Source organism: Bombus pyrosoma, linkage group LG1 (assembly GCF_014825855.1).
Source record: "Bombus pyrosoma isolate SC7728 linkage group LG1, ASM1482585v1, whole genome shotgun sequence".
Taxonomy (NCBI): domain Eukaryota; kingdom Metazoa; phylum Arthropoda; class Insecta; order Hymenoptera; family Apidae; genus Bombus; species Bombus pyrosoma.
In genome coordinates, this window is record NC_057770.1 from 109,372 (window position 1) to 121,935 (window position 12,564).

The 12,564-nt window shown below is 35.5% G+C and overlaps 2 protein-coding genes across 12 annotated transcripts in view; both read right to left on the minus strand.

Annotated features, from left to right (window-relative positions):
* The window catches only part of LOC122566558 (protein Wnt-6-like), a 71,959-nt gene extending 67,072 nt beyond the window's left edge, over positions 1–4,887 (minus strand). For 2 of the 9 annotated variants that reach the window (XR_006316555.1, XM_043724033.1), the window contains exons 1-5: positions 4,536–4,883; positions 3,810–4,247; positions 3,620–3,722; positions 365–795; positions 169–299 (exon numbers count right to left, since the gene is read on the minus strand). Coding sequence is in view for 4 of the 9 variants with exons in the window: in XM_043724033.1 (XP_043579968.1) it covers positions 169–299; positions 365–795; positions 3,620–3,722; positions 3,810–4,247; positions 4,536–4,715 (1,283 nt within the window). In the remaining 5 variants the exon portion in view is untranslated. Of the gene's footprint in view, positions 1–168; positions 300–364; positions 796–3,619; positions 3,723–3,809; positions 4,248–4,535 lie in introns of those variants that run through there. The other 7 variants (XR_006316551.1, XM_043723999.1, XM_043724072.1 and 4 more) reach the window with 5 other exon arrangements.
* Positions 4,888–5,000: 113 nt separating this feature from the next.
* LOC122566598 (cell division cycle protein 23 homolog) lies at positions 5,001–12,535 on the minus strand. Of its 3 annotated transcripts, none has more exons than XM_043724094.1 (8): positions 12,270–12,534; positions 11,525–12,186; positions 11,266–11,445; positions 11,025–11,189; positions 10,708–10,954; positions 10,375–10,636; positions 10,195–10,301; positions 5,001–5,046 (listed from the first exon to the last, which is right to left on the minus strand). In XM_043724094.1, the coding sequence occupies exons 1-8, from the start codon at positions 12,368–12,370 to the stop codon at positions 5,016–5,018; spliced, it is 1,755 nt and encodes a 584-aa protein (XP_043580029.1). In that variant the 5' UTR covers positions 12,371–12,534; the 3' UTR covers positions 5,001–5,015. The 3 variants fall into 3 exon arrangements, with proteins under 3 accessions (XP_043580029.1, XP_043580019.1, XP_043580040.1); XM_043724084.1 differs by lacking the exon at positions 5,001–5,046 and adding an exon at positions 9,533–9,688; XM_043724105.1 differs by lacking the exons at positions 5,001–5,046; positions 10,195–10,301 and having other exon boundaries at positions 10,478–10,619; positions 12,270–12,535.
* Positions 12,536–12,564: the final 29 nt, after the last annotated feature.

Genomic DNA, 12,564 nt, shown 5'->3' on the forward strand with positions numbered 1-12,564 from the left:
GTCGATAGCAAAGTTTCGACTACGAGTAAACGATTTCGAGAACGGCCCGGGCAGATCGATATTATACCACGATCCAATCTTCCAATTCAATCTTTGTCCGACTGGGAATTCTCGGGATTGCTATTCTGTTGGGAATTTTGTTTAATTATGTTAACTAAAGTATCTAACCTGGTGGGGCGCGCAATTTGTAAAACCATATGCGCTTCCTCTAAAATTAGGAGCCCATTGTGTGCGTCGCTCGCAGACAGATTATGCGCTAATATTACGTGACGTCTCCAAGCCGCATGCGTAGGAAGAACCTAAAAATCATTGTAAATTTACATCATACCTTATCGGATATTATAGTCGCTATCTACATACGCACCTGTAAACACCATTTGCAGTTTAAGGACGGCGAAATCGTGTGCACGGCTTTGATGTGCCTTCGACGAAAGCCCCAACTCGTGTACGCTCTATCGCAGAACGGACACGGAAATGGTGGATACGCTGTGACGCCATTGACGGTTTCTTCGGGGAATTCTGAATTGCCAGCGGTCCCGGGGCAAGTTGGAAATACGGAATGTAGAACTCTTGCGTCTCGTTCCACGAGAATGTTTGATGTAGATTCCTGTTGATCGGGCATCGATTCCGAATACAAATGATTCGGCAAGTGAAGTTCGTCCGAGTGTCGATAAGTATTCCAAGGTGGAGTTCGATCAAGGTCAATGGGAAATCTCGCGCGCGTTTCTGGCTCGGACGAAGGAGTCGAAGTCTCTCGTGCGTCGGCGATTACGGTTACATTCGGCTTCGATGATCCTGCAAGTAATTCCAGTCCGCGACGTCAAATTTTCTTCACTCAGTTCGAGATATTTGTCTGTCTTCGTCAGTCAACGGAACCAATTGAAAGGAATTCGAACAAGGATCTTGTCGGTTCATCTAGGATCTCTCTTTTCTCTTTCTTTGGGAAATGGATAATAATCTTCGAATGGATCAAGGATGCGATGAATTAACTCATAGTATGTCCAACGTTCGTTCTTCTTATAATTAGTTCATTCTTCTCCAAGTATTTGCGAATGTACGTTTAAACGCGCAAATTATCCGAGAAAAGCACCAAGTAGAAAATCTAATAGTCCGTACATATAATATATGTATGTACAGAGGAAAAGAGGAGTATCGGGAAATGACGAGACGATTAAAAATGTAAAATAGGTTTATTTGCAACCAGTCGTTTTCGTGTATGTGTGTATTTTGTCTACAATCGCATAGATTTAAATAACAGTCAACTCGAAGCATTTCGTACCTTCTCAAGATCAAACGAGAAAGAAACAGAGAGATAACAAATAAATGAGGAAAACCAGATTTATGTGTTCGTTTGATTCAAAATAAACGATAGAATAAAATTGTGTGCTATCGATAGCTGCGAATCGTTTGCGTGAAGTTTCGTCACGGCATATTAAACGCCTTAAACATCGTAAAAGCATATCTTATATTACTACTTCCATCGTAATAGTTTCGACGTATTCGTCTTTTTTAAAGTCGTCAATAATGCGAAGCGCAATTATGCACGCACGCGTATATAGTGTGTACGAAGGTAAACGTAAGCACCTTCACCTATGTATCCATCTACGCGCGCACAGTAACAAATGTGATCTTAGTTGTCGCGTCTTTGAGCGTAAAAAACTCTGCGGGGTCCTTACGACACGACGCGATTACTATTAATATCGTGTTATGTAGATCGTCTACGGCGAGAGTGCACATCTGCGTGAACATTGTAAATGGAGAATTGGAAGGAATGTTGCGTTGCACAACGTACGAGATACAAGGTACAAAGAAAAAGAGAATCAAAGGAATCAAAAAATGGAACGATCGACTTCCTCAGCCGTGAAACAAGTCTCCGGAGCACGCGTTGCGTGATCGTTATCAAAACGAAAGACAATGGTAAAAAATAGAATTAATATAAAATTACTCGATCATTTGCCCCGTGAAAACAAACGTGAAGCATATATATAAATAGTTGGACCATGCCTAGAATGCTTCCCGTTCCTCTACTCTTTCTTTGAACACATTCTACTCTTTCGTGTCAATTTTCTCGCTCCACCTACTCGCATCCTTCTTTAAAAAGAAAGGATATGGAAACATTCGAGGCGATCTAAGATGATCCTAGATGATCTTAGACAATCGAAACGACGAATCAGTGAAAGAAACACTTCATTCTAGCCAGTGAAAACGTTTCCGTTTTATCCCTGACCTGAAACGCCCTAGTCATTGAGTGTAAACCGACCGCCTTTGGAATAGATACCTCTTCAAACCCCTATTGCTAGTATCGATTTTAGTTACGCAATTTTTCCAAGTTTCCTCCCATTCCACGCTATTAGGTGCAATACCACTAAAGTGCAACAAAACTTCTCTTATCAAATGTATTTTGTTACTATCGAACTGCTGCTTTCCCATCTTGCCATTTACGTTACAGAGAATCCTCTCCTCCGGGGTAAAAAGGATCTTCATAAGGTCACAGGCCAAATGATCCATCGGTCGAGAGGATGCCCACGTTGAGATTATCTCCGGACTCGGCAGAAGATCGGCGTAAGGTAGTTGCTGATACGCGTATAGCAGTGGCTTCACGTCCGAGAATCCAGTTAGGCCGGATAACCCAGATAAACCGGAAATGTCTTCAGCAGGGCTGTTCCCAGACCCTGCCACACACATCAGAGCACAGCCTGCTTTAGACACGGATCCCCCTGACGCGTGAATTGCAGCGTACCGAACAATCAAGCAAATTCGACCAGGTTCGTTAATGTCGCGTTAAACGATCGATTGCGTATCATTCCATTTGTCTTCTCCGTCACGCATGCACAGATAGTTTTACGCGTAAACGTAGAACAAGATCTAGATGACGTTTTTGAGTACTAGAAGCCAGGACTTTTCGTAATAAACTACGTAAATATACTAATAAACGAGACCATTCAATTATTTCTTTCTCCTCTCTTTCGTTTAGTCACCTGTTGAACTAGATAACTTGACGTTATCTACGCCTTGACCTCTAGTTTCCCCGATCGTACAATTTTTATTTACGCATATATGTATTTATTTACTATCTACACACGTTCCCATTTCCACTATGAGTTTGCTTGTAACATCGAACGAAATAAAAAGAAATGAAAGAAATACGTGTCACACCAATGTGGATAATAAAGCAGAAGTGACGATCAAAGCTAACTCAACGATTTGAAAAAGCATCGAAAACGAGTATGCACCTAATTTGAATGAGATACTCGAACATACACAATATGAAATTTTTATCAATCAAATTGTAAATTCTATCATACACCCTAACATACATTTTCCAATATTAACCATAATGATTCGATTTATGAACTGAATTTTACCAACACGTACGCATTGAAATGTATATATTGCCCTATTCTTCTCTAATTTATAAAATTTGTACACATATCATACAGTTTACCATGAAATATGAGATTGAATGCAATTATAAAATACATAGACATGTATAATATCAAAATATACACAAATTGTGCAAGATAAATATAATATATTCTTAAAATAACATGCATATGATTATGTCTTCTACTATTGTCTACAAAGCGATATCCTAATTTCATATATGTATACTACTAACCTTGACTCCCAACGAGTTGCCCTGTGTCTAACCTTTCTGTTGGATCCTTGTCCGTTGCAGATTGTTTTTGAGAGTCTTCAAGCACAGTTTCTAATGGTTCTATCTGAAATACAATCCATTCAACTTTATTTCATATATTCGATTAATCATTACTGCTTAAAACATATTATTAGTATAATATACAACTAACCTTCATTTCTAAACGATGATATATCGGATTTTGCATATTTTTCTGCAATAAATAATCTCCCTCTTTGCCACTCTGTTCACTGGTCGTAGATTCATCCGTGTTCTCTACTTGCGATACCTTAGGTGTCAGTGCTGATTCTAATATAGAATTCTGATGTTTGTTTAATTTTTGTTTCTTTTTTGGAGTTTCTTCCTTGGCAGTAGCTGTTCCTTCTTCCACCGCTTGTTCCAACTCCACTAGTCTTTTATACGATTCCTTAGCAAATATATCCCCTCCCGAAAGACCACGAATTTGCAGCGTCTCTGCAGCTTTTAAAAGTGCTGGCAAATTCTTTTGCTCGATATTTACTTCTCCTTTATATATAAATATAAGTAAGGCTTCTAATTCGCTAAAGTGCACATCTTGAAGTATTATGACTGGATGTTGACAGGGGTTTGTCTATAACGCAAAAAAAAATCAAAAAAGTAATATTTTTATTAAATTGTAACACGATCATTGGTAAAATTCATGTGACAGTTAAGTTCGAAATAAGACAGACAAGTTCGAAATAAAATTCGTATTCTTCAAGATACGATAACCTCAAACGCTGTGCATTATTGTTTAAAGAATTTCTTCGTTACATCTTACTGATTAAATAGATTGACAAAGAATTTTACTCAAGGATAAAACGACTGCCAAAACGTTAACGAAATCATAAATGTGAAGTAAAGAATATAGGAAACTAACCTGGAAAACTTTTTTAAAGAATGGACTACTTGCTGAGAGAATCACTTTGTGAGCAGTAAGACACTGTCCATCACTTGCCAATGTCACATCTACTAAACCTTCCTCTTCCCAGAGACTTTCGAAACTCGTTGCTATGTTGTTTAAAAAACTGTTCCATTTTAGACATATTTGATTTGACATCTCGCGAACAGAAAGTGTCAATACTGTAAAAATGTTATCAATGCGTCCTGAACTGTTCGATATCTCTGCACGTCAATGACTATTACTATTCAACGACAGGAGCAACGTTGACGACGATAATAAGAATAACAACGACAACGACGACGTTGACGACAACGACCGCGATGTAACAGCAGTGGTGCCAGGCACGCACAAACATCCTTGGCACTGGGTTGGGAGAACACAGTCAATATGGCCGCCATGCTCTATTGAATTGCGCGCCAGCTTAGAAACCTTCTTCGAAACGCTGTACATTTTCTATTATTTATTTGTATGTAAAATGGCCAATATTCTGTGTATAAAAAAAATAAATTTTAGACACAATCTTTTCACAAATAATTTAGTACATATAGTAAAAATATTTTTATTGAAATTTCATCAGAAGATAAACGTAATAATCATATTTAAAAAATGATAAATAAGCATAGTTAAATTATATCAAAACAGCAATGAAGAGTGCGTGTTTTTGTGTTGCGTGCATACATACATTCAGGTGTATAGGTGTGCACGACCATTAATATTCGCGTGCGTGCAGACATATTCATGCATGCATTCAAGTATTCGTGCGTACATTCTCGCGTGTCTACATGCTTGCGTGAGTTTGTATCCTATAACAGTATTCCGTAATTGTTAAAGTTCTACCTTTGCGTATCTCACGTAATAAAGTTATAGTATTAGTTCCATAAAGTAACCGCTTAAAAAACAATTTGAAAAATATCAAGATTTTAAAGCTGTAATATTCGACAAAATCTGATTTATCTTCTAATTTGTTTGCATCACATTCATCGAACGCAAAATTAATAACAACAACAATGTACGTAACAAGTTAAGATAATGACGATGAGAATATAAGTAAAGAGATTGACGGAACGGAGTACGCAATACACGTGAAGATAATTCATCAATGAACGGAAAACCAGTCAAAATAGTGACCGATCAAAGGATAAAGACTCAGTTAAGTTCGGATACGATGCTGTCACGAAGGAAAACTGTAAATAGGTGTCAGTCGTTTTGCAAAAATATGCTAATCCCATTTTATACCTGTTTGGACAATGACCCTAAGGAATTTCCCAATTTGAAAGATACGTTATAGCAATTAAGAGCCTTAATGGTAAAGCAAAAATGCTTAATTTTATGACAGTTCCTTAGGATTATTGCCCTCCGACCAATTATATTTTCGCAGCTAATAGCCGTCTTGACCGAAGAATAGAGTCTGATTTATTAGACATTTAGACAATTTATTAACTAGACACTTCCCGAACGTAACATAGAGTAGTAATAATATTTATTCGTAATCAATTGCAAAGAATATTCTCTTGTACATGTTACATATTAAAAGAGTGCTCCAGAAGACGGAGTTGAAAAATAACAATACTAAATAAAGAAATAACATAAATAAATGAAAAAAGAAAATAATAAGATAGAATATACGATCTGAAATTGTCAAATATTTAGAGCGGTAGAATTATTTTAAATAATTTCGTAAAATTAAATTTCCAAAGTTATCTTCTTTACGTTTAAGGAAATGCAAACCTCTTGCCATGCCGGGTAATTTCGTCGTCGAAGGATCAAATATGTGAGAGAGTAAAATTAACTGTAAATCTTAACCCATTTGCATCCAAGCGCGGATTAATCCGCACGCTGCGACTGCTTTTTTTTATTTCCATTTTAATCTAAATAATTTTTTCTTTAAATAAATAATTCTTAATTTTTTTCTTTGTTATAAAGAATGTAAGATGCGATTTTTGCGAAGTAACATTGTCTACCAATCGTTTTGAACAGTAAATTTTTGATAAACTCCATGAAGAATTCGGATGTCATTTACTGCACCCACGACCGACCGCGCGCGGTAAAAGGGACCAGTCCTTTGAAGCAGGGCCATGATGCAAACGAGTCAAGAACAAATTTATTACACTTAATTTTCTTCGTTAATCCTCAACCCTCGATCCTAAACTTTCAAAAGACCCAAACAGGCCTGGTTGCTGAATGAGTTTTCTTTTGTTCTAGTTATATTCTTCACCTCCACATAACGGGACATCTGCTTATTATCGATCGATATTTATGGATAACGAATGATCTTGATTGATTACAGATAAGCAATTGTTATATCAGAAATTATACAGAACGATTAAATTTGATGAATCCGATAAGCGAAATTTAGATAGTACTTTAAAAATGTAATAAATTTTCCTAATCTGTGTAATTGTTTTAAAATGTGGGTAGAGCTCGGGTCTGCTCAAAGTGTCTAATAATAAACGGTAAGGTATTGAAAGGAACGAATTGACCTGAAGGCGTATTGATGAAAAGCGGATACAGATGTTAGAATTGGGACTTCGCAAGGGATAATTACCCCCCGAATTTTAATTTTCTTACAAATGTTCTTCTACCCACTTGATTGGTCGACCAATCAGGAAGCAGAATACCGGCATTTCTTGGTATAAAAGTTTGCGCGTGAATTTTCCACATCATTTGAAGTTTTTCAGGTGTAGTGAAGACTTCGCATCTACCTCAGATTCAACAAAAATTTGAAACGATAATCTTGCGCGTGAATTTTTCATCTCATTTGACGTTTCTCAAGTGTAGTGAAGACTTAGCATCTACCTCAGATTCAACAAAAATTTGAAACGATAATCTTGCGCGTGAATTTTTCATCTCATTTGACGTTTCTCAAGTGTAGTGAAGACTTAGCATCTACCTCAGATTCAACAAAAACTTGAAACGTTAATTGTGCCAATAGTGATACAAGAACATAGCAAGACGAGTGCGATACAATGACAGTTATCATGTCAAAGAAAAATAAAAACACATATGTACAAAGAGGGATATGTCGGTGCTCTCACATTGATAACGTAAGTACTATTGCTTGAAAGAAGTGGGAAAGAAAAAAAGCCAAATGTATCAGTATCTGTTTGTGCAATATTATTTTCTTGAAGAATTAAGTAGAAGTAATTTCATTAATTAAGATACTTGTTGCTTGAGACAGTAAGGTAATGAACGGTGTCTGGTACATCGTGACGTCGTTTTCTAGATAAACCAATACTAATTATGTTTCAAATTATCTAAATTTTAACAATATTTACGTAATGATAAATTCCTTTGATGCTTGAAGAAATGCTCACTTTCGACAAGATTATCTCGCGCAAAGTTCGAGCGAAATTCACCAATTGTATTTCATCACACGACTGACTTTTAATATCTATGCACAGTTTAATGATCAACATTTTATAGTTTTGCGCTTACACACGTCAATGTTTGGATACACATCAAGTGTTTTCTCATATCGCACGCATTATCATAAAACACGTATTCGGAACATTATAGAATTTGCTCAACGTATTTAACAAGTAATTCTAATAAATCATATGAGTTAATCACGGTTTTATCGTTTTTACAGCGAATTGTATGGAGTGTACAGGATTCAACAAAACCTGTGGCCACAACAAACAGAGACAGTGGCAACAATCTTCAAGAAGTATTAACAAAACATTCAACACTAACGAAAGAAAACATGATCATGATATCAAGGAAATATTTAAGTTCGTTGAAAGATGCCATCGTGAAAAATGGTATCAAACACGTCTTGTACAATTTGTGCTCCCATTTATTTGACGCAATTTTTTCGATATTTTTTGGTTCCAATAAACACATAGAGACAAAACATACCGAACCATGCAACGAAAATCACGAAGAAAGGGACGAATGGGAGCAAACAAGTCAGAAATGCAAAAGACAAGAAATGGAAAACAATTCGAACGACAGACCGTTGACAAAGGTTCAAGATGCCGAGAAAGATTCTGATTCTTCCAGAAATCAATCGAGCAACGGTAGTAATGTGACGGTAATAAATATGCCATTGAACTGCAAAAACATTGACAGCTGTATATCGCACACTGCATTGAAACAGCCTACGGATATATCAACTGAAAAAGATAGTTTCAACAAAACGCAGTTCCCGATAAATGTATCTCAAGATACCGAATCGTGTGCAAATGAGCGAAGTAATGTTATTCAAAATAAATTTCCGAAATCGTATACTCGAAAACAAGGTAGCAATTTCTCCGTGAATAAAGAAATTGCACAAATCTTTGAACAAAAATTCACTTCTTCCGATAACATGCATTCGTCATCTTCGTTTGCTAGATCTTTCGCATCCGTCAAATACAGAAAATCAAAACGAACTAATTTCTTTTACAATGGAGGAAACAACAAATTTTCTAATGATTCCCTAATTACACCTTGGTTAAAAGAGAACGAAACAGAACAAAAGAGAGAACTATCCATCAAATTTTCTCCTACTAATGAAAATAGAAAACTTACATTTGATGAAAAGAAGAACGAGGAGCACACGGAACAGAGAAACAAAAAGGAAAGACAAAAAAAAAATCGCAGTTTACGACGATATGGTCTGACTAAATACAAATCACATTATTCAAGAATACCCGTGGGAAATAAAAAATCAAAACAAGATAATCCGAAGTATATAGACAGGGATACGCAAATAGATAACTCCTTTTTGACGGATAACGATGTTGGAATAGTTTCAGTCAGAACGGAGTGCCCTAGACAACAATTTTACAGACCTGTAACTTACAAACCTCAGGTCAGATTACAATTACTATTTTATTTCCCTTATAATCATTCTATCATATAAACTAAATGAACTAACATGATATTAATTTTTTCTCTCCAGGTTAGAAATATGGATCGGGCATTAAATTATATGACGGAAAATAAAATATCAGCGGACATATTGTTATCAGTCGCATATCAACTAATTTCGTCGTACAGTACACCGTCTTTATCGACAGAACTTAGTTTCGGGCATCACACATATGAATCCTTTGATACCCAGATCACAGCGGAACTATGGTCTGCACAATTATTCAATACCTTAGATAGCGTGCGAGCGCCTACTTGTGCTCCTCCTGGTTTTCCTGAAATACCACAAAATCCACCGCTAATATTCCCGCCTTACATTTATAATGTTGAACATGTAACGCTGTCTTTCTCAGCAAATAACCATTACCCGAATTCTCATGACCAACCACTGCGAAGTCCTATGCAACCTACCCCCCCACCTATGCAACCTGCCCCCCCACCTATGCAACCTACCCCCCCACCTATGCAACCTGCCCCCCCACCTATGCGACATCTTTATTATAATTATCCCGAATTTATGGAACTTCCTACTTATAGTAATTCATCAAACGTCTTATATTAAATATAATTGTAGAATAATTATAATATTCTAGAAAATGACAGTTATACTGTCACAAGAAAATTTGTACGTTTGTATGAAAATTATACAATAAATGAAAATTTACTATGAAATAATGTCGATGATTTAATCGTACAATATTTATTAAAAATATATACAACATGTAAACTGAAAGTTTAAGTAAACTCAAAGAATTAAAAAATATCTTTCTCTGTATCTTACGGCGTAGGCATAAATGACAAATTCATCGGCGATAACTGACTTCCCGGAGTAGCATCTGCTCTTTCCCCTTGTTCGATAACCGGGTCTGTTTCATTCATATCTTCCACCTGTAATAGGTACAATATTAAAAATTTGTTAATACTGAATGAATGTAAAATATCATAAATATTCTATAATTACCACCATCGAATGTTCAAATTTTCCCCTCTTTTGTGCAATCGTTCTTAGCAATGCTTTAGCTTCTTCTTTTGTCTCGTCAAATTGCAAACATTTCTGAGCATAATGATTAGCATGGTCCAATTGTTCTCGTTTTAAATGATACTGCGTTAAATATTTGTACGCATGGCTTAAATCAGTTCTATCCGCATTTATAAATTCATCCATCACAAAATCCGTATACGCTGCTGCTGCATGATCATGTTCACCTAATTTTTCATATAACCTACAGTGTATTAAAGCATATTTCAATTTTAACACATTTCGTAATAAAAAAGGTTGAACTTTAATACATACGTGGCTAATTTCAACAATGCCATTCCTTCGATATCACCAACATTGCATGCTTTATAATAACATTTTAACGCGTCTTGTATTTTATTTTGTTTCTCGTATGCTTCTCCTAATGCCTGTACCATTCTACTATCATGTGGCCTTAGTAATTGAGCCTGTTTATAATAATACAGTGCATAGAACGGCATTTTTAAAATTTCATATGTCTGACCCAAACCATACCATGCTCTGTAATCCCGCTTATTGACTTCTACATAAAAAAATGGGCAAATAAATAGATGCTCGTGTTTCATTTTATATGCACATACAATAATACATACCAATAGCTTGTCTATAGCTATGAATAGCACCATTGGTATTTCTCATTTCCATAAACTCATGACCAAGTAATGTCCAAGCAGAAAGATATTGTGGATTTAATTTTAATGCTCTATGGAAATACATCGATGCTTTTTGATGATCTCCTCTTAAACTATAATAATTTCCTAAAAGATACTGCTTTAATTAAACGGCAAACTAGTAAATCTATAACTTTTTTATAGTAAGATACGATAAACTTACCTACTATGCAACATGTTTCTAACCTGTATTTATCAATTTCTGTTGCTCTGTGAGCTAAATATGCTAGTTCAACTTTCATTTCTTTCACATAGAGGATATTAGAATATGTATCCATATTGTCTAAACAATAAGGATCTGCTTTTATTATCCTCTTAAATGTTTCTATAGCATTATCAACATCTAAAATGATAATATTATAATGTAACAGACCATAATTGATAAAGTCCTTGTTAACAATTTGATTGAGAAGTTGATTTACCTCTTCTGTAGTTTACAGTCATTGCGGTTTGAGCAAGTACGTAACCATTTTTTGCAAACCCCATTGATTGTAATTCGTAATATAATGCTAAGCCCTCATCTATTAATTGCAGTTCTAAATACATATGAGCCATAAAAAAATGCTTCATCCAATGATTAGGTAAGCACAAATTTTCAAGCTTCTCCCTGTCAGTGATTAAAGAAGCTAATTCTAGCCAAGATCCCCAATGCATGGGTTGCTTATGCGTTGCATCAACCAGCACATCCATGGCTTCCCTGGTAAGTTGTAATTTTTTCAAAGTTACACCAAAAAGATAAAGACTAAAACCATCAAGTTTATTTGCCAGGTGATCTTTTCTTAAGTCGGCACATAACAATCTTAAACTTTCGTTTTTCAAAGGATCTGGAGGCACCACTGTCATGTCATCTATTTTTTTCTTTTCGCCAGATAAATAGCGAGAATACAGATGTAAAAATCGAACTTTTGATGTTTTACACTGCTCGGTGAAATAGGCAGCTCTATCATATTCTTTCAAATCAAAATAAGTTTTTGCTAAAATATACGTGTCTTCCTCTTCGCTTGTCTCCGATAAATACAAGTCAACAGTAGTGTCATGTATATTTAATTTAACATCTTTCAAGGAATAACTTAATTCAGCTAGCCTATAAAGATAACATATTTTTTATCCTTCCCATAGTAATGGAATAAAGATTTTACTTAAATTTATATCAGGAAATGTACATACCATTTTGTCGTATGTAATAATCCGCGTTGGGAACATTCATTTATCGCGCGCAAAAGATCGGTTTTAACCTCTTTAATATCAAACTTTATCGATTCTTCCATTGTATATGTTCCATCAGTACTTTACCCAATGTTATAATCAACAAAATTTATTAAAAAATGATTTTGTACATATTATGGAAAGAATGCATGTTTGTATAAACAAAACTAATAAGTTAAACAAGAAATCTGTGCGTTTTAGGTTTTGCCGCCACCTATATCGTATGTCGTATGATGAAAATACATTCAGTCATAGA